Genomic DNA, 24,176 nt, shown 5'->3' on the forward strand with positions numbered 1-24,176 from the left:
AGAGATTTTAAATATCTTCCATTATAAAGAATAGAATATCGAGTATGTCATTTAAAATAAAAACACTCTGTGTGATTAAATGATAAAAATGTGAATTTTATTAATGAAACTATCTTGACTAAGATATTTAAGTATATAGGTGTTGGTGATGTGTTGTACATAACCACGACATAGATACTTAATTCTAATTTTTAAAGCTTACAAATTAGGAAATCTTTAAATATTTAAAAAATGAAGCTATATAGGTATAGGAAACCTTAATAAGAATTGAAAGCTAAGTAAATTTTCTACTCGATAGACTAGTAAGATACAGGGTGTTCCATTTAAAATAAGTAAGTTATTACAGCTTGAATTTGTTAATAGAACAATCTAATATTTTGACCACCCTGTAAAAAGATAGGTATAGGAAACCCTAATACAAATTGAAAGCTAAGTAAATTTTCTACGCGATAGACTAGGAAGATACAGGGTGTTCTCTTTAAAATAAGTAAGTTATTACAGCTTGAATTTGTTAATAGAACAATCTCATATTTTGACCACCCTGTAAGAAATTTTGTTACAATAAGCATATTTTTAAGTATGCCAAATAGTCTATTATTAAGATCCAAGAAAGAATTTGTTACTGCTTCTTAGATTCGTAGATATTTATTTTTTTCTAAAACCTTACATTTTTATAAAAATCGAAATAAATCAAAACACCCTGTATTTAGGTATAGGGAACCCTTATGAAAGTATAGCTTATTTTTTAAGGTCAATTCAATAATGTCATCAGATATAGGGCATTCCATAAGAAAAAATATAACTTTGATATACCACTCTTTTTTGGAACACCCTGTATAATTCACATTATTTTTAGGTTGTAGTATTAAAGGCCCTGTATATTTCTGTGAAGAAATTTTTTTAAAATATCAAGTGGTTTTCCGTACAGAGACCGAGGCGAATAAGATGAACCACCCTGTATATATATATATATATATATATATATATATATATATATATATATATATATATATATATATATATATATATATAGTAATGTTTGACTAACGGCAATTCGGTCAGTTGAAAGAAAACTCTATTTGTTTTAAGTCTCAATATTTCGTCACTATTTGGTGACTTCTTCAGGAGAAAACTGCAAATTTATTAATATTAGACATGGACAAACTTAAATATTTCGATACTTACAACTATAAGAGTAAAAATTTAAATTTCTTTAACATTATTTTGAAAATTGATTTAGAAAATGACAGATTTTATTTTGACTTATTGGGGAGTTATGGTAACTGCAATATATTTTATATTAATAGAATGTTATCTGATATATACAATTTTTAGTGAATAGGTCAAAGTAAAAAAGGAAATTATACATTTACGAAATTTTAAGGTGGAAAGGTAATAGTAGAAAACTAAGAAAGGACCTAGAGTAAGTTAAATTGATTTATAAAATGTAATTGATGGTACTTCATGAGTTAGTGTAAGACTGGTATTTAGAAATTTAAATAAAATTGAGGTAGATTAACTATTAGAAGATAAATTGGGTAATTTGTTTATTTAAATGTTATGTATTAGTTAGAATATTACAGTAGATATTACTCAAATGGTTAGTGTCAGTCTTATAATTAATTGATTCTGGAGTTTTGTTAATATGTACCATCTCAAGGAAAAGTCGCTTTTTATAATTATCAACTTGTTCCAATATTTTTACATTATTAAAATCAAATTTATGTCCTGTATTTATGTGGTGATCTACTAAGGCACAACAGTTTTTTCTTATATTGCAGTCACTTTTATGTTGAGTGACACGTTGCTTAAGCCATTGTTTACTTTGACCAATATAATGTAACACAGTACGGTCGATAATATTTGTACAAATATATATATATATATATATATATATATATATATATATATATATATATATACACCGTTTCTAGGCGTCAACGCCCTTCCGGTAGGGATCTATGGAGGAGTGTCACCGAGCCGCAAGCCCTTATCCCTTGCCGTACCGCTCCTCCATAGGCCGATCAGACACCAGCTTATTCCAGACCAAGTCATAGATTATTTTTAGAATTTTAGACTACGACGTCAGCCTTTTTATTTTTCTATTCACCGGGCTGGGGCTCGAACCTCGATCGCCTCGACCGCATATCCACTATAGATTTGTCAATCGTGCGCCTCAGTCCGCTTGGCTAATCTGATCGACTTTTAAAAAATGGTTTGAAATCAACATATCAAGCACATTTTTGTGAATTTTTTTCGAAGCTTTGGTACAAATATTTTATTTTTAAATTAAATAAGCATATTAAGTACAATTCAAAGAATGCTTAGAAAAAAATTCAATCCAAAATATTGGAAAATAAGCCATTGGTGACAAATTTTGACAGGCAGCTCACAAAAGAATGGATTTTGCGGTGGACATCAGAACTCGTCACTCGATCATACGAAACAAAAAATTCAAAAAGATTTAAAATTTTTGGTGAAAATTTTGTGAAAATCAACAGACTTATTATTGTTGAACAAAAAATAAGCAAAAAAAGAAAAATATCTCGACGTTTTTACCTCATGAAATGTCTAAAGAAAATATGTGCAAAATATCAGGTAGATCGGCCCAGTAGTTTTTTAGTTACAATGTCCACCGCATTTGAAAAAGCAGTTTTGAGAAAAATGCGTTTAAAGTTTTGACAACTGCATCTTCATCTTCAAAAATATACAAGGCTTTATTGAAAGTTAAAAAATAATTTGTAAGGCAAAGTAAACAAAATAGATTGTGAGGTAGCCGCGCGTACAAAAATTTAAAAACAATGCATGAAAAAAATTATTGCAGTTAATATGCAAACGATTTTGGAAGCTTTTTGCTTCATCGTGCCACAATATTTATACGGGATTAACTTTTTAATAGTCTATTTTTAATAAATTGAAAAAAGACAATAATTTTTTTACTAAACCTTAAACGGAAAATTAATTTTCCTACTGTGACCTCATGTGCCATTCAAAATGTGCGGCATAATAATTTGGAGACTATTTTTATATACAGTGATGAGTGCGCTAATAACCGGCAAAATAGCTCAAAAGATGGAAAACATAATACATTGCAAAACAAAAAGAGATGAAACTAGTGGAGATGGAAATGATCGTTATAATCGTCTAAAGTAACATTAAATTACATAGTTTCCCACCTTTAGACGTATCAGAGGAGTATGACAACTGTCACTGTGAGAGTAGAATTTTATAAAATACTCCTGTCACAGACGTCTAAAGGTGGGAAACTATGTAATTTAATGTTATTTGATACGTTTATAACGATCATTTCCACCTCCGCTAGTTTCATCTCTTTTTGTTTCGCAATGTATTAAGTTTTCCATCTTTTGCGCTATTTTGCCGGTTATTAGCGCGCTCATCACTGTATAACCTTCTAAATGTTTTGGTTCTAGGGTGCCTGAAATAAATTACCTTATTCTACGTAAAAAGTGAGGGTTAAGCAAGGGTTAAAACTGCATTTGGGCCAGTGAACTTGTACGGCATAGTAAAATATAGTTTTGAAATAAATATATTTACTTAAAATCATACACGCCGTACAGTTTTCTATATTTTTTTATCAATGAAAATATGCGAAAAATGAAAATTTTTTTTACGCTGCAGAACCAATATTCTTGTACGGCATATAGTTTTTATATCTTATATTTTTAATATCTCCCTTGCGTCTTAAGGAGGGGGTATGGTTTGAAATCAACATATCAAGCACATTTTTGTGAATTTTTTTCGAAGCTTTGGTACAAATATTTTATTTTTAAATTAAATAAGCATATTAAGTACAATTCAAAGAATGCTTAGAAAAAAATTCAATCCAAAATATTGGAAAATAAGCCATTGGTGACAAATTTTGACAGGCAGCTCACAAAAGAATGGATTTTGCGGTGGACATCAGAACTCGTCACTCGATCATACGAAACAAAAAATTCAAAAAGATTTAATTAGCTTATGAGTTTCACGAGGTCATAACGTCGAGTTTTTTTTATTTTTAATGATTTTTGAATTTTTGGTATCACTCAGAAATCAAAAAAATGAAATTTTTGGTAAAAATTTTGTGAAAATCAACAGACTTATTATTGTTGAACAAAAAATAAGCAAAAAAAGAAAAATATCTAGACGTTTTTACCTCATGAAATGTCTAAAGAAAATATGTGCAAAATATCAGGTAGATCGGCCCAGTAGTTTTTTAGTTACAATGTCCACCGCATTTGAAAAAGCAGTTTTGAGAAAAATGCGTTTAAAGTTTTGAAAAACTGCATCTTCATCTTCTTATTTGTCTGCCAAATCGTAAAGTGATGCACATTGGAATATGTTTTTTAAATCGAGGAGTAATCTACAAAAGAGAAGGCAAACAGTTGTTTAACGTTTCTCACTACGCTCAAGCGTGCTGGCGCGAAGCCGCGGCAACGCGAGTCGAAGGTAGGCTATTCAACACCCTGTATCTCTGGTAATTTTACTCCGATTATTTTGAAATTTTCGGAGAGTATTCTTGATGCACTTTTATTTGAAATAATAAAAAAAATTTAATATTTCAAACCATACCCCCCCCTTAATGCCGTCAATTTATAAATAATTTATAAATAATTTATTTATCCAGTCCAAAAGTGGAAAGTTTGATGCGCCACCGTCGACGCATGTGCCACTGAAAAGTGACGGCACAGTGTTCAAACGTTTTCTTTTAGGTTCTACTACTTAAGTTACAGACTTTTATCGTGCCTAAAACGATTAGCAAATTTCACCTATCCCGGCTCTTAGTCTAGAAGGTTTTCGATACTTTTTATATTTTTTGGGCAATTTATAATATTACTGATGAAACAAATTAACAGGATTGTGTTTTGTAAATAAAATTTGCTATTTCAGTGGCCGACGGTATGTTAGAGGCCCTTGAACAAACGTCAACCTCACCACCCAAAATCATCATCAATTGCCCAAAAAATATAAAAAGTATCGAAAACCTCCAGTTTTCACCCTCCGTAACTCTGGAACCGTTGATTTTATAACAATTAAGTATCGGACCTTTTTTGTTTTAAATTTTATGTACAACATATTTTTATAGAACATTGTTTACGCTAAAGCACAGTTTTAGAAATATTGACGAAAAACGTAAAAAACTACTAATTTACCGACTTCTCCCCATCTCCCCCTCAAACCGGACGCTCAAAATCAAATCAAATCAAATTTATTCAAAAATATGTGTGTACAACATTTTACATTTAGATCCTATATTATTATTAGTGTCGACTGACTCAGCACCATGCCTAGGCAAGAGTTGCCTGTTTTGCACTGTACTATGTCAATCGAAACTGTATCAATTGTACATAAAAGTAGTATTAAGGTTGGAACTAAGCAGTAACATACCTAACTATCGAAGAGACAATGCAACAGAACAAGACGGACGGTAAACCTCTCTAGCTGCTGAATACTTTGTTAATTATAATACCAATATACACCCAAATTTTACTCTGATTATGCTGTCGTTCATACATTAAGACATTGCGTCCAAAAATAATTGTAAGTGGGTTTTTAGATAGGTTTTTATGTATTTTTTAAATTTAAATAATTTAGGTTCTTGTTTGATATGTATAGGAATTATGTTATAAAATTTAGGTCCAAAGAACATTAGGGATCTTGGTGTTTTTTTTTTATTTGATTTTTGATTGATCTTTGATTTTTTGAACTGCTGAATACTAATATCCATATTTGTTACTGATCGAGTTAATCGGTTGTTTTGAAATTTGAATTTGTTAGAGTTTATATAAACATTTAAAACACAGTTGTAGATGTAGAGGGATTTAACACTAAATATCTCGGATTCATCATATAATTTTTTTGTTGGATGCAGTTTTCTTTTTTTAAAAATTATTTTTAGTAGAGTATTTTGAACTGTTTCTAAAATGTTAAGAGTTTTACGATATAAAATTTATGCATTAGAGCCCTTATTCGTTTACTGACATGAGTGATATGGTCTGACCAACGTAAATGTTGATCTATGAAGACACCTAAATACTTTATAGAGAAAACTTTTTCTATTGAAGAACAGTCACAATTTTGTCCTTGACATTTTGCGTTATGCAATTTTATATGAAAATTTGTAGGTTGGTCAACAATTGTTGGGCTAAAGGCGATATATTTTGTTTTATTAATATTTAATGTCAGTTTGTTAAATTTTAGCCATAAGTTTAGCTGTTTTAGGTTCATTTCAGAGCTGGTTTTAACCTCCTCCCATGTTTTTTCCATAAATAATATTGCCGTGTCATCGGCATAACAAACAATGTGGACGTTGAAACTATTAATTCTTGTGATATTGTTCAGATAAATATTAAATAAAAGTGGTCCTAATACTGTTCCTTGTGGTACTCCGAATTTTATTATAGATTCAGAACTCAATTCTGGGCCAATTTTTACTCGTTGAGCTCTTTCCGACAAATAATCTGCTATTAGATTTAGTGCAATTCCCCTAACCCCATAATTACTTAGTTTATCTAAGAGAATTTTATGAGAGACCGTGTCAAACGCCTTAGCTAAATCAAGGAAAACCACTAAGCATTTCAATGATTCATCCACAGCTCCTATCACTTTCTCCAGTAGGTCAACTACAGCCCTTTCTGTACTTGATTTTTTTACAAAACCAAATTGCTTATCTGAAATAATCTTATTTATATGAAAAAATTCAAGCAACCTTTCTTTTAGGGCCATTTCAAATATTTTAGCAAAATTATTTATTAAAGAAATGGGCCTATAGTTGTTCAGTTTACTCGACTTTTCGGATTTAAAAATGGGGGTGACTGTAGATTCTTTCCATTGTAGTGGTATTTTACCACTTTGAAAACACAAATTTTTAATATGAGTTAAAGGCTGTGAGATTAGATCATGGATATTTTTTATTGTTTTAGCATACAATTTATCTGGTCCAGGAGCACAATAATTATTTTTTAACTTTGATATTAGTATTGTTACTTCATTTTTAGTTACTGGTTTTAAGAATAAGCTAGATTCAACCTTATCATTAGCAATAAAATTATCAGGTATACTTGTCACCGGTATTCTATTTGCCATATCAGCACCAATATTAGAAAAGAAATTATTAGACATATCTGCTTTTTCTTTGTTATTACTTACAGTTATATTGTCATTAACAATTGATGTGTGTTCAATACTTTTAGATTTTTGATTCCGACCAGAGATATCATTTAAGATATTCCACATTTTTTTGTGTTTCCACCAGCTTCATGAATTTTATTTTGATAAAAGTCGTTCTTGGTTTTTTTTAGTAGACTATTAAGTTTGTTTTTATAATTTTTATATTCAGCATTAAGTGCTGGTGAAAATTGTTTTAATAATTTCTTTTTAAGAAAATCTCGTCGTTTGATTGACGATATTAGCCCCACCGTTATCCAGGGTTTTATTTTTGATATTTTTTTATTCATACTTTTTACCTCAGTAGAGGTTTGTATGTAATTATTTAAGTTATTTATAAATGTATCATATGCCACTTGAGAATCTATTTTGTTTATATAAATATCATTCCAATGTTCATTTTTTAGAAGCTGTTGTAGTTTTCCGATATTAAGGTTTTATAATTATGACTGGAGATTCAGGTGTAGGGTTTTTTTTAGGTTCATTATTTACCAAAACGGCTGGAGTGAAGTGATCAGTCATGTCAGTGTGAAAAACGAACGGATCAATACTAATTTGCTGTTTTAGATTAGCTTGTGTTTTTATAAATATATGATCAATGATTGATTTTGTATTTATTGTTACTCTCGTTGGCTTGTTTATATAGGAAACAAAACCATTAGAATTTAATATATTCAAATAACTGTTTGTATAAACTTCATCTTTTTTTTAAATCAATATTAATATCACCTGCAAATATTTCAATATTTTGTTTTTGTATTGTTCCAAAATATTCACCCAAATCCCCTAAAAATTGTTTAATATCTGTTGATGGAAGCCTATAAAAAGCCGTTATACCTATTTTGCAAATTGTATTAGATAATTTTTTACTAGAAAACGTTACCCTTAAAAATTTACTTTCATTGATGGGTAATATATTTACCGAGGCACCTAAATTATTCCTAATATAAACAACAACACCATCACATTTATTAGCTAATGATTCATTATAATGAATAGTAAAACCTGGTATTATATAGTTACTAAGATCAGTTATTTCTCTAGTTTCTGACAAAATTATAACATCGAACATGTTTTTGAACATTTCAATGTACACTAGAAGTTCCTGAAATTTTTTTTGTATACTTCTTATATTAAAGTGAACGATGCCCAAAGAGTATCTATCGCCGTCAGTCCTATTCTGCATGCTATCCTTAAAATTGTTAAACACCATTGTGGTGTAACACCAAAATGGTGTAACTTTTTATTGAACAATATGTGGACCATAGATATATAATAATTTGGTGTTGGAGGAAAACTTTTACTTTGGATGTCTGGGTTAGGCTTTTTTTTGACCAATTATACTATACTACCTCCGTAACTTTGGACCGTTCATTTTAGACGGATTGTAACAAGAAAGAAGAAGATTTTCTGTGTGAGTGAATGTACAGAGAGTGATAGTAAGTCCTAGTAAAAGTGACTGGTTTTTTTTTCTTAAAAGCCAAACAACCTAAAGATGAGACTTAATTTATAATGACAAATAAGTGTCGAATTGGCAGCAAATCCAAAGTTGAACTATCCATGGACATCAGATTTATAAGGGGTATATCCAAGGACGAACAACCAGGCAAAGGTGTGAGCCAATTCATACCATAACGCAAGTAAATATACTAAAGTCACCAAATAAATCAATAACTAAAATTAGTGAAGAATCGAACACTCAATCCAAAATTGGACTAACAATGGACACCAGATTCGTAATGGCATATCCAGAGAAGAACAATCAGGAAGATTTATGGAACAATTCTCACCAATACCGAATAATACAAATAGTAAACATACCAAAGGAATCCAAACACATTAATCAAACTAAATGTGGAATCGGACACTCAATCCAAAATCGGACTATCAATGGACACCAGATTTATAAGAGCATATCCAAAGAAGAACGATCAGGAAGATTTATGGACCAATTCTCACTAATACTAAATAAATAACTAAATTAGCTCTACATCTACCCTCATCCGGTAATATGAGCCTATCTAAACTAAATAATAAAAATAAAGGGTGAACTTAAATAAAGGGGGAACGAGCTCCCAATTTTTCATAAGACTGTAGATTCAGGTGAACATCATAGGATTATCCAGGAGATATTCCTGAATCTAAGCAACAACTAATGCCTAAGGAAAGAAGAGGGAATCTACTAAAAAGAAAATCAATAATTTGTCCCGACGGGTTAATCACTAACATTACGACTCTACGTATATGGATAGTCAAAGCATCAATATACTATGAACTAAGAGACATAAAATAAGCAAACTAAACTTCCCTATTATCGTGTGAAATGTGCCTGGAATATTTGGACTGATTACACAAGAATGGTTAGGAAATGTTGCGCACCATTTCCCGACCGGAAATATTATCATGCATAAACATCCGCATACTCAACCATGAAAGACATGGATTACGAAATCGGATAGCAGTGATCAGTTGCTGAATTTCGAACCCACGTATTCACCAACTTTGAGCATTAACAGACTAGTTCATAAGAAGAAATATGAAAAACTCAAGAATTCATCTATAAACCAAAATTCCAAACTCATTCCAGAATTATACTGTGGAGAAAATAAGGATCTGAATTATTGTAAAGTATCTAACATGTCCGTGACAAATGTCAATAGCGTAACCCAATAACAAATTAAAAACCACATCTTTCCAATATGGCAAATCCAATAACATGATATAAAAATAATATAAAAAAAAATAATAAGTAGGTAATCAAATATCCAAAATATAACACATAATCTAAGATATGGTAGTGTAACATAGTTCCATTTATATTCAGCAAGAATACTTGTATGAGCCCACATATCCAAATATCTAAATATATAATAATCAACAGCCCTTTTATTATAAGAGGTTGAGTACACAAACTAAAAGTACAAGTGGGGATTATCAACTTGGTAATACTACTGGCTGGATTAGTACTTGAGAATATTTGTCCATGATGATTAAAATGCAATTCATAATACAAAAAAAAAATGATAACCTCATACAAGCGGTATTACACAAGAATTCGGTACGTAATAAGTAACTAATAAGTGAGAAGTCATCAAACCATGCCGAAGGTTAAAAATTGTGCTATGGTCCTGCACTCTCTGGTGATTAAAAATTTAGACTAAAATACTATACCATAATAAAACGAGCTAAAGGCAAACACAGGAAGATATTAGCTTAAACAACCCTGTTAAGCTAATCTTCTTCCGATGAAGTTGAAGAATCAACATCGTCCATGGTATTGTCAGGCAGTAAATCCTTTACATGAAATTGATCAATTCGCTTATTAGTCAAATTGTCCTTTAATTCATAAATCAAAGGAGATATTACCCTTAAGACAGTACATGGGACATACTTTTGGCAAAACTTTGCAGAAATGGCATCACCCTTACTGGATTCGACAAAATTGCGCTTTAATACTCGATCACCAACAAAGAATCGCAGATCTCGTTTCCTCAAATTATAGTGCTGCTGGTTCCTTAGGTAAGAAGTTTTTAACTTCTTCCTAATGTCTGCGAAAATATGAGGTAACGTCTGGAGATCATCTAAGCGATGAAGTTTCTCAGATATTTGAGGAAGATTTTCGGAATTGTCTGAAATTACACCAAAATAATCACCTGATAAAGCAACATTCCTACCAAAATTCAGATATGCTGGAGAGCACTGGGTAACTTCATGGACAGAAGTCCTTATGGCTTGAGCTATGGAATGAATATATTGATCCCAAGCTCTGTGATCTGGGTATGTATAGGACCTTAGAGCTGTGACAATACTGCGATTTACTCTCTCAGTATGGTTTGCTTGTGGATGGTAGGCAGCATTATAAAAGGTCTTCTGAACCTTATATTTAGCTAAAAGATCTTTAAAGGCCTTTGATACAAACTGAGGACCATTGTCACATGACACAATTTGGGAAACACCATACACCAAAAAGACTTGTTCCTCCAAATATTTCAAAATTACTGGAGTTGTGGCCTGACGAAGAGGACAAACTAAAGGAAATTTAGTGAAATAATCCACAACTACCAGGCAATAGGTATTACCCTTGTAGCTCCGAGGGTACGGTCCAATGAGATCCATTGAGATCATCTGCCAAGGAAAATTGATGTTCCTGAAGGAACCCATAAGTCCAGCTTGTGGTAGGTTACTTGGTTTACAAGTAGCACAAACCATGCATTTAGAAATGTACCTTTTAATAGACTTCCGCATGCCAGGCCAATAATATAATTCGGCAATGCGGTGATATATCTTATAAAACCCAAAATGACCAGCTGTAACTTCATCATGAAACATATGCAGAATATTTTCCCTATTTGGCGTAGGCACAACTATTTTCCACTCCGACATGTTGGATAAGGACTCTATCGGACTAAAGGTGTGTTTGTACAGAACATTATTCTCTACCTTAAAATCAGGATATTTTTGTGGGTCTTGAGTAACCCTATCAATCATATTCTGATACCACGCATCAGGAGTTAAAGAAGACAGATCTAGGACATTAATATCGTGGACACGTGAAAGAGCATCTGCAACCACGGCCCCGTTTGCCTTTCTATGGACAATCTTATATGAATAGGCAGCCAGTTTACATATCCATCGAGAAAGTCTCTGAGAAGGGTTTTTCATACTATGAAGCCATACCAAGGAACTATGGTCCGTAATTATAGTGAAATTACGACCTTCCAAATAATAACGAAACGCTTCTAACCCATGGATGATAGCTAAGAGTTCTTTCTCTGTGGTTGAATAGTTTTTCTGGGCCTTGTTCAACTTCTTACTAGTGTAAGCTATTGGGTGTTCAGAGCCATCTTTCAACTGAAATAATACACCACCAGAAGCAGTATTAGAGCAATCTATCATCAGATAAAAGTGCTCATCAAAATTAGGTGACATCATGACCGGAGCGCTCGTTAAAGCATCTTTAACGCGCCTAAAAGCGTCATCGGCCTCAGGAGTCCAAGTAATGGTCTGTCCCTTTTTCCTGTTCTTCAAAAGATCAGTAAGAGGTGACAACAAGGTAGAGTATGACGGTACAAACCGACGATAATAGCCACACATTCCCAATATCCTACGGACTTGGGTGGTGGTCTTAGGTATGGGAAAATTTTTAATAGCAACTATATGACCTTGGTCAAATAACACATGTGATTTTCAATTTGACTACAAGATATAATTACTGTGAAATAATATTTTATTATAATATATACACAGGTATACAGACATATTATATTAGGCTGAAATAGTATAACTATGCAATGGATACTCATTTGATCATCTGCCCACGTTGGGCGCCAATGTAACAAGAAAGAAGAAGATTTTCTGTTGGAGTGAATGCACAGAGAGTGATAAACTCCAACAGACGTAGGAAAAAGAAGATCTACTTAATGTAGCCAAAGGAACAAAAATGTGTGGCTTCTACGTTGAAGAAGCTGAAGTAACTAAAATACTACTTTGCAGTAGTACTTGTATGGAAAGATGCCAAGACAAAGAGTATAGAATTGATATAGGACTGGAGATGGAAAATTATGAATAGATAGATGTAACTTGAATGGCTAGCTAAATATGCAAGAGAATGGCCACTTGACACTCAAGGAAGGATTCGGCCAATTTGCACGCCTATTTTTGGCCAGACAATAAATTAAAATTAAAAAACAATGAAAAGAAGATAGATGAGAAGAATATGACCTAGAAAAGAAGATATTAAGATCATGTTCAGAAGATAGATAGAGTAAATATAATAATATAATGAAAATAGAATAAATTTTTGGGCGCCAGAAGAAGGCTAACTAGGTTAACACTCTTCCAGGTATTCTACGCTGCTATAGAGTATATTAAATTTGTAGTACAAGTATGTTAAATGTTATTAAAGATTATTAAGTTATAAAATATGTTATTAAAGATAAAGGAGTAATAAGAAAAAAAATCACAATAAATGTATATTTATTGAATGTAACTACTAGATTTTCACAATCTCCGAGTTAAGACAAGTAACTAGTATGTAACTCTAACATGACAAAAAAATGATACTAGTGAAAGTCATTTACAGAATTACCTTACAAATATAATCTAATAATAATCTTAATAAGGTTAGAAAATCTGAATAAGGGTCCCTCTAATACAGAAAGTACAACTTCCACCTGGTTAGTAATAACAACTTTCACCTAATAACAATGGTACTATTATCATACGTACACTTTAATTCAATACTACCTGATAATATGAACAAAATATTTAATACAAAAATAATATGTATGTACAACTCAATGAGTTGACGGGTACCAAGTCCGGAAGTGAACCAACGGAGTTCTGGATACCAAAGATCCTTTTACCGACTCGTGGTTCTTAATAATACTGGCAAGTAAAACTAGTACCTTCCTGAGGGGATGGGTATAGAAGTATGGGGAATATAAAAATTAATAGTTAAAGTTAAATAATTTGAATAATTGAAATTTTTAATGATATTTGAAGTTAATTTGAAAAATTTAATTTAAAATATACTAAAATAATTAAATGAGTTTAAATAGTTATATAAAAGGGAAACAAGCCAAAGAATAATAAAAAAAATATAAGAGTACCAACAACTATTGTATGGGAAAGTATCTGAGCTCAGAGATTCTCACCATGGAGGTTACGCAGCTTTGGGGAACGCTATCAACCATTATACTGTTCTGTAATACTATAAAAATCTTGAAAAGGGAAAAGTTATGTGCAATAAATTTATAAAGTACCTATATGAATAAACTAAGTATCCTGAAAATAAAAAAAAAAACAGTCTAAATCTTTACTTAAAGCAAACCGAATGTTCATCAACACAAACCCCTTTTACACAATCTTGCAATGTGTTCCTTGCGGTGCGTTCCTTGCTGTGTATTCCCCAAATTGACCGGGATGCAATGAGCACAAAGGGGTGCTAACTCCCTCTTGCAACTGTCCTACTGGAGGTACAAGAAAACAGGTGGAAAAAAAACCAGTTGAAGGTACAGGCGAAAAAGATAGATATGGAGATATTCCAGGCTGGTCGCCTAGTGACCGTCTCTCTAGAAGTGGTCTACCTTGGTGGTCTTAGATTTTCTTTTTTTTTATAATTTCATAGTGGTGGCTAAAAAAACACATATGGTATTACTACCAATCCACCAATGTCAAAAAAAGAAGCACGAAAACGAGGAGGTGTTTTTATTCCTATGGGAATAAGAAGAAATAGGTCATTAAGTCCAAAAACTTGAATGACTAGACAGCTCGACTCTTTATTAAGTTGTTATCAGATGACCTTGGTCAAATAACACATGTGATTTTCAATTTGACTACAAGATATAATTACTGTGAAAGAATATTTTATAATAATATATACACAGGTATACAGACATATTATATTAGGCTGAAATAGTATGACTATGCAATAGATACTTATTTGATCATCTTTCAAAAGATAGGAGATCTGAAGACTTGAAAGGAGTATAAAAAAAATTCCATTTAAATGAGCTCTATTGTCCCACTAAAAGCAAAAATCAGCAAGGAATATACAATCTTTCTCTAGATGAGTTTGATCCATGAAACTAAACCATGAAAACCATGAAAATAACCTAAATGAACCTTAAGTAGCAAATTAGTCCAGAAAATTTCAATATGGCGGAAAATAAATTAATAAATTTCAATTTATCCAGGCCGGAACTCATTGTAAATCTGCATTAAAATTCTTCAACTTCGTATTCACTAATATTCTAACTTTATATTCCCTAATGCTGGATGGATTCAATTTTTAATTATAACTTGGATCTTGAAATTGTGGGTAAAATATCAAGCTACCGACCTGCCACACTGGCACACTTCTAGAAAGCCAATCCCTTCTCGTTAGCTGGCTGACGATCTCCCCGGGCAATTCGATTCCCCTCTACCATCGATACGCTGTCAAACGCAAGCAAACCAATGTTGCCACACTTAAAATGTGACGTCACAAGCATTTAAAATTCTGTGATGGTGTTATGTTATATTTTAATAAACATTGAAAGAAAATAATTCTAAAAATAATTAAATAATATTTTCAATAATTAAATAATATCTTCCCATCAATAATTGATTCTATAAGGGGCGGAACGTCACAGGAGGACCTTTTTATTTCAAATTTGATGTAGAACATTTTTGTATAGAAGATTGTTCATGCTAAACCGCGTAGTTTTAGAAATGTTGACGAAAAACGTAAAAAACTACGAATTTACCGATTTCTCTCCTCTCTACCCCTCAAACCCGACGCTCAAAATGGTGTGACTTTTTTCTGAACATTATGTGGACCATATAGAACAATTTGGTATTGGAGGATAACTTTCTTTGGATGTCTGGGTGGCCTCCCCAAACATTTACTTTTCGAGGACGATGAGTTGGAGCGACATAAATCTGACGAGGATTGCTTCGAGTCCAATACCGAGTGTTCATTGAATTGTGACGTCCATGCAAAGCAAAAAATAAACAGGCAGGGGCATAGCCAAATTGTAGCGGCACCTCAGAAATTCAAAGTAGGAGACTTAGTCTTAATTAAAATTGAAGAGAACACCAAATTCAATTGCTTATACAACGGCCCATATAAAGTAACAGAGATAGGTAAAGGGAAAAGTAAATTGGGAAGGTTAAAATCGGGAAAGTAAAGGAAATTCATATAAGAATAGGTTATATTCATACCAGAAGTGAATCAGTGAACCAAAAAAAAAGGACTAAAATATATCTAATTTATAAATAAGATTTAATTTGTTTATAACATACCAGTTTATTAGAATAGGGAAAAATATAAATATTTTGTTATATTTTGGATAAAAATAGGATTTTTGTTAAGACAGGGTCCTATATAGTTAAGGTCTTACATCTGGCGATATAACACCTCTCTCCTAAAAGGGAATGGTGTAAAAGGGTTCTTTCACCCTAAATATTGAACAGAAATCTAACGAAATAAATAAGTATATAGTTTATACGCTATGATCTCGTAGGTGAAGGGGATAATAAAAAAAAGAATGTGTGTGTACTTTGTACGCACGTAAGAAGTTATACTTCTAAATATGATTTCAATGAAATAAATATACTTTCGGACAGTTTATTTGTATTTTATTTAAAGATTAAATTAATTTTTACTTACTACTTTGCAAACATTTTTATTAAAACAATACCAAAAATTAAAAAAAGATTAGAAAACACCAGGATTCGAACCGGGATCCTCTTGATCTCCAGTCCAACGCTCTACCACTGAGCTATACCCTTTTGATTATCCGGGCTACAAGATTTCTCAGACATAGTGACAAACAGACAAGTGAATTATAAAATACTTTAAATATTACTTATAATCTTATTCCCGAGGTAGACAAGTCCAAATACACAAAAATTATAACAATAGTTATTTATGATATAAATGTTAAAAGTACAATTTTAAGGCACGTATGTGAAAGTTTCGTGTGAAAGATTCGCTTCGCTCATTCTGCAATTCACATGAGTGCCTAAAAAATGTACTTTTTAACACGTACCTATATCATACAATATTTTTTCTACAAACGTCTTATATATCAACAATTATAATTTATTCATTCTCAATTACAGGACAATACCTACAAAAACTTTTACTTGAACTTGACTGACATTCCATTTTTATATTTTTCTTGACATTACATCAAAACTGCCTATACTGTCAATACGTAAATCAGAATAACATCTACTTTTATTTTTGTATATTCTAACAAATTTTAATAGTTTTTTTCTACAAACGTGTTAAAAATGCAATACAGTTTAAATTAAATTTTAAAAAACCTTTTAAACCACCTTTTTCAAATTGCGCAAGTTGTATTATTAATATCTATTAATGTTAATAAATGAAATATAAATATTTTGACTTTTCACATTTTGACAATTCACTTTTAACTGCAGTGCCTTAAAATTTTTAAAGCACCGGTGCTTTAAAGTAGCATTTTTAACGCTCCTATGGAGTGCTATAAATTGCATTTTTAACACGTTTGTAGAAAAATGTATTTAAAAACACTAATATATTCTTTCCACACCTTTTCTGGACTGATAAATACATAAATTAAAACATTTAGTAACGAACTCCATACTGCCTGTGTGCGCATGCGCGCAGATTACTAAAATTTCACCCTCAATGAAATCGCGCCTAAAGAAGTATAACTTCAAAAATTCGCGAGCGCCAGTAGTGACAAGTCTGTAAGCTTTTACTGGAAATTTGGCATATATGTCAAAGTGATTAATTTAAAACATTGAAATTAAAAACATTAATAGGAAATAATATTAGGTGGTCAAAGCTGTGGTGTATATTTTTACCTTAAATATATTTACGTTTTAAATACTGAATTTAAGTGTTTTTAATATTTCGGAATATGTAATTATAAATTAATCTAAGCGCCATCTACACGATAATTGTGAAAGTATCCGAAGTAAGAAATTACTATTTCATTAATAGAACGTTAAAATGATTAGCAAAATCTTTAAAAAATCGATTACAATTTAATTACTTTTTTGCGTTGTAAATATTAAGCGATAACAATTAAATAATAAATTTAAAAATTACCGGTGAAAGTTGCATTAGTGATCCGCTAGGAGCGACACCAGCGAAGCTCAGAGCGTATACGCTTTTGCAAACTTCGAACAAAGTTTTTTTATACTAATACAGTACTGCATAAGATACAACCTCTTTTTCAATCATACATGAATCCCTCTCTCTTCATAGTGGTATTTTGAAACTATTAATCATAGCTCTGAAGATCGCCCAAAGCGCTCAGCTAGGAATTCATTTTTACACACTTCAAAAATACTTTTTTTTCTTCTGTCACACGGTTTTCTGAGAAAGGTTAATCCGTTGGCTGCTACATATTTATATTGTCGACATACAAATTTGTTGCAATTGCATTTTTTTGTTGACATTAATTTTGATTTCGAAATAAAAAAAGGCTTCCGTGTCTAACCTTGCTGTATGCAAGCCGTCATTACATTCCGAATCCGAAAATTGTTCGCGGAGAATAAAATCCTGAACATGTCCAGGATAAGTTTACATTGACGCCTGCGCCTTGGAAACTAATCCCGAACTTACTCTGAATACGTTCGGGGTCTGCTCCGCGAATACAGCATATATATTTATTGTGCTCTTGAATCATTTTGTGTATTGTCCCTTTACACTCGTCATTGAACAATTCTGTTTTTACTTTTTTCTACCTGTGATCTTTCTTGGTGCGTCAATTACTTTTGTTTTGATTTCTTCCCAATATTCTTAGATGCCTAGACTGCCTGTATTTGTCGGTGTTTGTTGTTTATGACTCTCATAGCTTATAGTTCTGTTTAATTTATTGTTGTCTCAATTTTTCTATGTCTCGTTCTTCTGTTGTTTGTTTCTGTTTTGTCCTTCGTGTTTCTCTGCATTGTCTCGCACGTTAATAACCCTTAATTTAATCATTACATTTCTTTGTTTTTACATTCATTTTCTCATAAACTCAAATGTTTATATTATAGTCAGTTTGATTTTTTAGATTATCTCCAAGAGAACAAGATGCAAAATATGGAGTCACTAACTGAACATTCAGCTTATTACCTATATGAACCCCCAAGCTGAAGGAAAAACATTAAATAAAAATATGAAAGTTGTGAGTGCACACAAATATGAAACGACATTTGAGAGTGCACACTGGAGAAACACCTCACAAGTATGAAATTTATTTTAAGCAATTTGGTCAAGCAGGTTCTTTAAAAAGACATTTGAGAGTGCATACAATAGAAAAACCTCATAAGTGTGAAATTTGTTTTAAGCAGTTTAGTAGAGAAGACTATTTAAAAGAGCATTTATTGAGAACACACACTGGAAAAAAACCTCACAAGTGTGAAATTTGTTTAAAGCAATTTAGTGAAACGTGTAGTTTAAAAAGACATTTGAAAGTGCATACTGGAGAAAAAGCTCATAAGTGTAAAATTTGCTTTCAGCAATTTAGTCATGCAAGTAGTTTAAAAAGACATTTGAGAGTGCACACTGGAGAAAAACCTCACAAGTGTGAAATTTGTTTTAAGCAATTTAGTGAAACGTGTAGTTTAAAAAGACATTTGAAAGTGCATACTGGAGAAAAACTTAACAAGTGTGAAATTTGTTTAAAGCAATTTAGTGCAGCGGCTAATTTAAAAAGACATTTGAAAGTGCATACTAGAGAAAAACCTCACAAGTGTGAAATTTGTTTTAAACAATTTAGTGATGCAGGTTCTTTAAAAAGGCATTTGAGAGTGCACACTGGAGAAAAACCTCACAAGTGTGAAATTTGTTTTAAGCAATTTAGTGAAACGTGTAGTTTAAAAAGACATTTGAAAGTGCATACTGGAGAAAAACTTAACAAGTGTGAAATTTGTTTTAAGCAATTTAGTCTAGCGGGTAATTTAAAAAGACATTTGAAAGTGCATACTAGAGAAAAACCTCACAAGTGTGAAATTTGTTTTAAGCAATTTAGTGAAACGTGTAGTTTAAAAAGACATTTGAAAGTGCATACTGGAGAAAAACTTAACAAGTGTGAAATTTGTTTTAAGCAATTTAGTCTAGCGGGTAATTTAAAAAGACATTTGAAAGTGCATACTAGAGAAAAACCTCACAAGTGTGAAATTTGTTTTCAGCAATTTAGTCATGCAAGTAGTTTAAAAAGACATTTGAGAGTGCACACTGGAGAAAAACCTCACAGGTGTGAAATTTGTTTTAAGCAGTTTATTACAGCAAGAGATCTGAAACTACATTTGAGAGTGCACACTGGAGAAAAACCTCACAAGTGTGAAATTTGTTTTAAAGAATTTGGTCAAGCCAGTTCTTTAAACAGGCATTTTAGTGTGCATACTGGAGAAAAACTTAACAAGTGTGAAATTTGTTTTAAGCAATTTAGTGCAGCGGCTAATTTAAAAAGACATTTGAAAGTGCATACTAGAGAAAAACCTCACAAGTGTGAAATTTGTTTTAAACAATTTAGTGATGCAGGTTCTTTAAAAAGACATTTGAGAGTGCATACTGGAGAAAAACTTCACAAGTGTGAAATTTGTTTTAAACAATTTAGTGATGCAGGTTCTTTAAAAAGACATTTGAGAACACACACTGGAGAAAAACCTCACAAGTGTGAAATTTGTTTTAAGCAGTTTATTACAGCAGGAGAACTGAAACTACATTTGAGAGTACATACTGAAGAAAAACCTCACAAGTGTACAGTTTGTTTAAAGCAGTTTCGTCGAATAGTTCAATTAACTGGTCACATGAAAGTTCACACAGCAGAAAAACCTCACAAGTGTGAAATTTTTTTTAAGACCTTTTCTCATTTGCGTTTTTTAAAAGATCATTTGCGCATACACGCTAGAGAAAAACTTTACGAATGTGAAATTTGTTTGGAGGAGTTTAGTGAGCCACGTAATTTGAAAACACATTTGAAAGTTCACACTAGTGAAAAGCCATACAAAAAATGATTTTTCTTGTAAAAATATGTACTTGCACTTAATAATTGATCTTTATGTTCCTGTTAAAAAGTGTTCAGCAAAGAAATTTCCGGTGTGATTTTCTCCAGATCTTAAAGTTACAATAAGTCAGAAAATGAAAGTTCACAAAGAATATCTAAGAACTAAATCCTCCATTCTCTTTAATGAGTTTTCTGCATTAAGGGCTCAATGTAAACGCTTAAAACAACAATGTTATCGTGATTACATTGCATTAACTGAATCATCTCTCACCAATATTAGAAATTTGTGGAAATTTGTTAGTAATAAAAATAGCAAAGTCAATATATCATCAATTGTAATCTATAATAATATCACTGGTTCTAGTGGTACAGAAGTTGTTAATTTGTTTGCTGAATACCTTTCAAAAACTTATAGTGATAGAGATTGTGTTTTGTAGGTTTCTGATGACATCAAATTATCACAATTTACTATATCTCAATTTGGCATTTCTATTTCGTCTATATATGAAAAACTTTCCATTTTGGATAGCAACAAGGAGCCAGATCCAGATGGTCTTCCACCTTCTTTTCTTAAACACTTATAAGCTTTTTACTTTCTAGACCTCATTTTCACATTTTTAACCCGTCATTAAAGACATGGATGTTCCCAGCCTACTGGAAAACTAACTTTATTACCCCAATACTAAAATCTGGAGATGTCTCAAGTGAACAGTTATAGTCCGATTAGCATTCTGAGTTGTATTCCCAAAGTTTTTGAGAGCCTTGTTTGTGACTATTTGTCAGCAAAAGGCTGTTTTATCGACCAGCAATTTGGATTTCTCTCTAGCCGCTCCACTGAACTTAATTTATTGATATTTACCGACTTCCTTGTGGAATCTCTTGAAGGTGGCTTCCAGGTTCATGCTGTATACACAGACTTTACAAAGGCGTTTGACCAGGTAAATCACAAGATTTTAATCGATAAGTTGAGAGGTCTGGGTATCCAGGGTGAACGTTTAGAATGGTTGTTATCCTACCTATCTGAAAGAATACAAATAGTACGTGGTCGGGGTTTTTAATCGTTTGAAATTAAGGTACCTTCAGGAGTGCCACAAGAGTCACATCTGGGACCCCTTATATTCAATATCTATGTTAATGATATTGCCTCCTGTTTCCACTTTGCTTTTTTTCTAATAGACCGGGAGATATTATACAGAAGTTCAGCCACGATTTTCTCAGTCCTGCCTTTTGCAATACTGGAAGGGTAGAGGAAGTACTTACAATCTGTGGCCACAAATTTCCTGTGACATTTTCCTGTAAAAACTAGATTTTCCCAAAAAATAAAAATAGGGTTTTGCGATGAATTTCTGAGTACTGCCATATCCGTAGAATGACAGGATACTATCGATTTTATGAAGAAAATTTTTTGGGCAGGAGGGTTGCAAACGGGCTAACGGAGTATATATGTATACAAACATGTAAGGAAAATAATGAAATTTTCATGATTTTCTGGGTCCTGCTAACTAAATAAACTAAACATATTTATTTCAAAATGATCAAAAAAAATATTGGCATGACGTCTCCTAATGTTTAAGTATACTTGTCGCTTGGAAAATTCTGCGGAAAATTTTCACCCTGATTCCGTGATTTTCTGAGTCCTGCTTTTAAAAAGATTTAATACTCAAATGCAATCAATACTTTTTTGGTACTCGGCAGGAATGTTAAACGGTTCTAGTAAGACGGCAGGAGTCCTAGATTTGTAGAGTCGGAAAAATGAAAGAATACCCATGAAGATCACATCAATCACTTATTTTGTATTTGCTGTCTTTTTCTATAAATAACAAACGTTTGTTATAGAAAATAACAGCGAATACAAAATAAGTGATTGATGTGATCGTTCATGGGTATTCTTTCATTTTTCCGACTATAAGAAAATTCGTGAGAAATTCCACGATGTTCTGAGTCATGCCATTTTGCATATTATGTTTCAAGAATCTTAATATAAGTCTATTTACAAAGAGGCAGGATGGTTTTATAGTTATTTCGTATACAGGGTGGGGCATTAGTGGGACAAAGGCTAATTACTCGTTTGTCGTAAGAGATAAGAAAAAAAGTTATTTAGGTAAAGCGTGGGGCAAAGCTAGGATCATAATTTAAACATATTTTCTAATATGCAGGGCTACCCGTATTGACAGGGCGACACAAACTTATGTTTTTTTAAATGGAACACCTTGTATATAATTTTAAGATTCCTAAGATCATTTTAAGACAATTTAACACACTTCACCTAATCCAAAAATGTTTCCTAAGGGAGCTAGTGCTCTTTGAAGATGGCGCCTTGTAATAATTAGTTTTTTTTATATCTCCAGAACGCTTCCATTTCGATACACAAAAACTGGTCCGCCTTTTTATCTTCCAGAGATAAATAGATTCCATCAATTGCGAATCTCTAGTACCGGTCATAGGAGTCCGTTTTGGGTAGGACAACGGTTATTTTATCGCATAGCTTTTTTGTCTTTAACTTTTAAGCATTTTTGACACTACCTATATTATTAAATTGTGAGGTATTCTAGTACTAAAAGATACTCTTGCTTTAAGTCGGTAGGATCCACCGTTTTCTAGAAAAATTAATTTTAAAATTTTTCGTATTTTGAATTTAAAAAAAAAATTGAATAAAAAAACGGCGTATTTATCGACTTAAAGTAAGAGTAACTTTTAGTACTAGAATACAGTGGAACCCCGATAAGTCGGCCCCCGATAACCCGGAAGTCCGGCTAACCCGGACCGATTTTCATCAGATAAACATTTTGATTTTCAATATTTTGTATTTTTCAATTTAATTGTGGCTTATTTCCAATCAAAATAGTTAATTATCAGACAAACCTTTCAACAATAAAAATGTATGTAATATAATATTTGAGAGATAATGTGTACTTATGTGTGTAATTTGAACTATACGATATTAAAAATGACTCATAGCACACGCCGCAGAAACAACAGCCACCTGTCTGTAGTATCTATTCCTTTTTATTTCAAACTGTCAGCATTGTTTAGGAAAGACTATTTAAAAAATTCTTTTATAAACAATGATCTTTAGTATTGTGTGTCTTGTATTGTTCGCTTCCATTTGCTTACGTTTGGGTTTGGTGTTTTTTTTTAGTAATTTTAATGAGTAGGTAATACTGTGCATATTTATAAATATATTTCATGTTATTTCAATTCTAACGGAGTTTATCTGTAAGTATACCGTATTTTATTAATTTTTACCATATTCTCCGGCTATCTCGGATTTTCGATAACCCGGATCGGTCGCGGTCCAGATTAATCCGAGTTATCGAGGTTCCACTGTACCTCATAATTTAATACTCTACTGTCAAAAATGCTTAAAAATTAAAGCAAGTTATAAGATTTCGTTGATCTACCCAAGACGGACGCCTATGACCGATACTAGAAATTCACAATTGATAAAATCGATTCATCTCTGGAAGAGAAATAAACGTACCAGTTTTCGTTTTTCTAAATAGTTTTTTTTATTTTTATTTTTTTCAAATT

General features: G+C 32.0%; 1 protein-coding gene across 1 annotated transcript in view; it reads left to right on the forward strand.

Moving 5' to 3' along the window:
• The window catches only part of LOC126882341 (zinc finger protein 728-like), a 41,476-nt gene extending 18,205 nt beyond the window's left edge, over positions 1–23,271 (forward strand). The window contains exon 2 of the mRNA XM_050647238.1: positions 18,708–23,271. Within this exon, the coding sequence (XP_050503195.1) occupies positions 18,838–20,655 (1,818 nt within the window). The 5' untranslated portion in view covers positions 18,708–18,837 and the 3' untranslated portion in view covers positions 20,656–23,271. The remainder of the gene's footprint in view (positions 1–18,707) is intronic.
• Positions 23,272–24,176: the final 905 nt, after the last annotated feature.

This window comes from Diabrotica virgifera, chromosome 3 (assembly GCF_917563875.1).
Source record: "Diabrotica virgifera virgifera chromosome 3, PGI_DIABVI_V3a".
Taxonomy (NCBI): Eukaryota; Metazoa; Arthropoda; class Insecta; order Coleoptera; family Chrysomelidae; genus Diabrotica; species Diabrotica virgifera.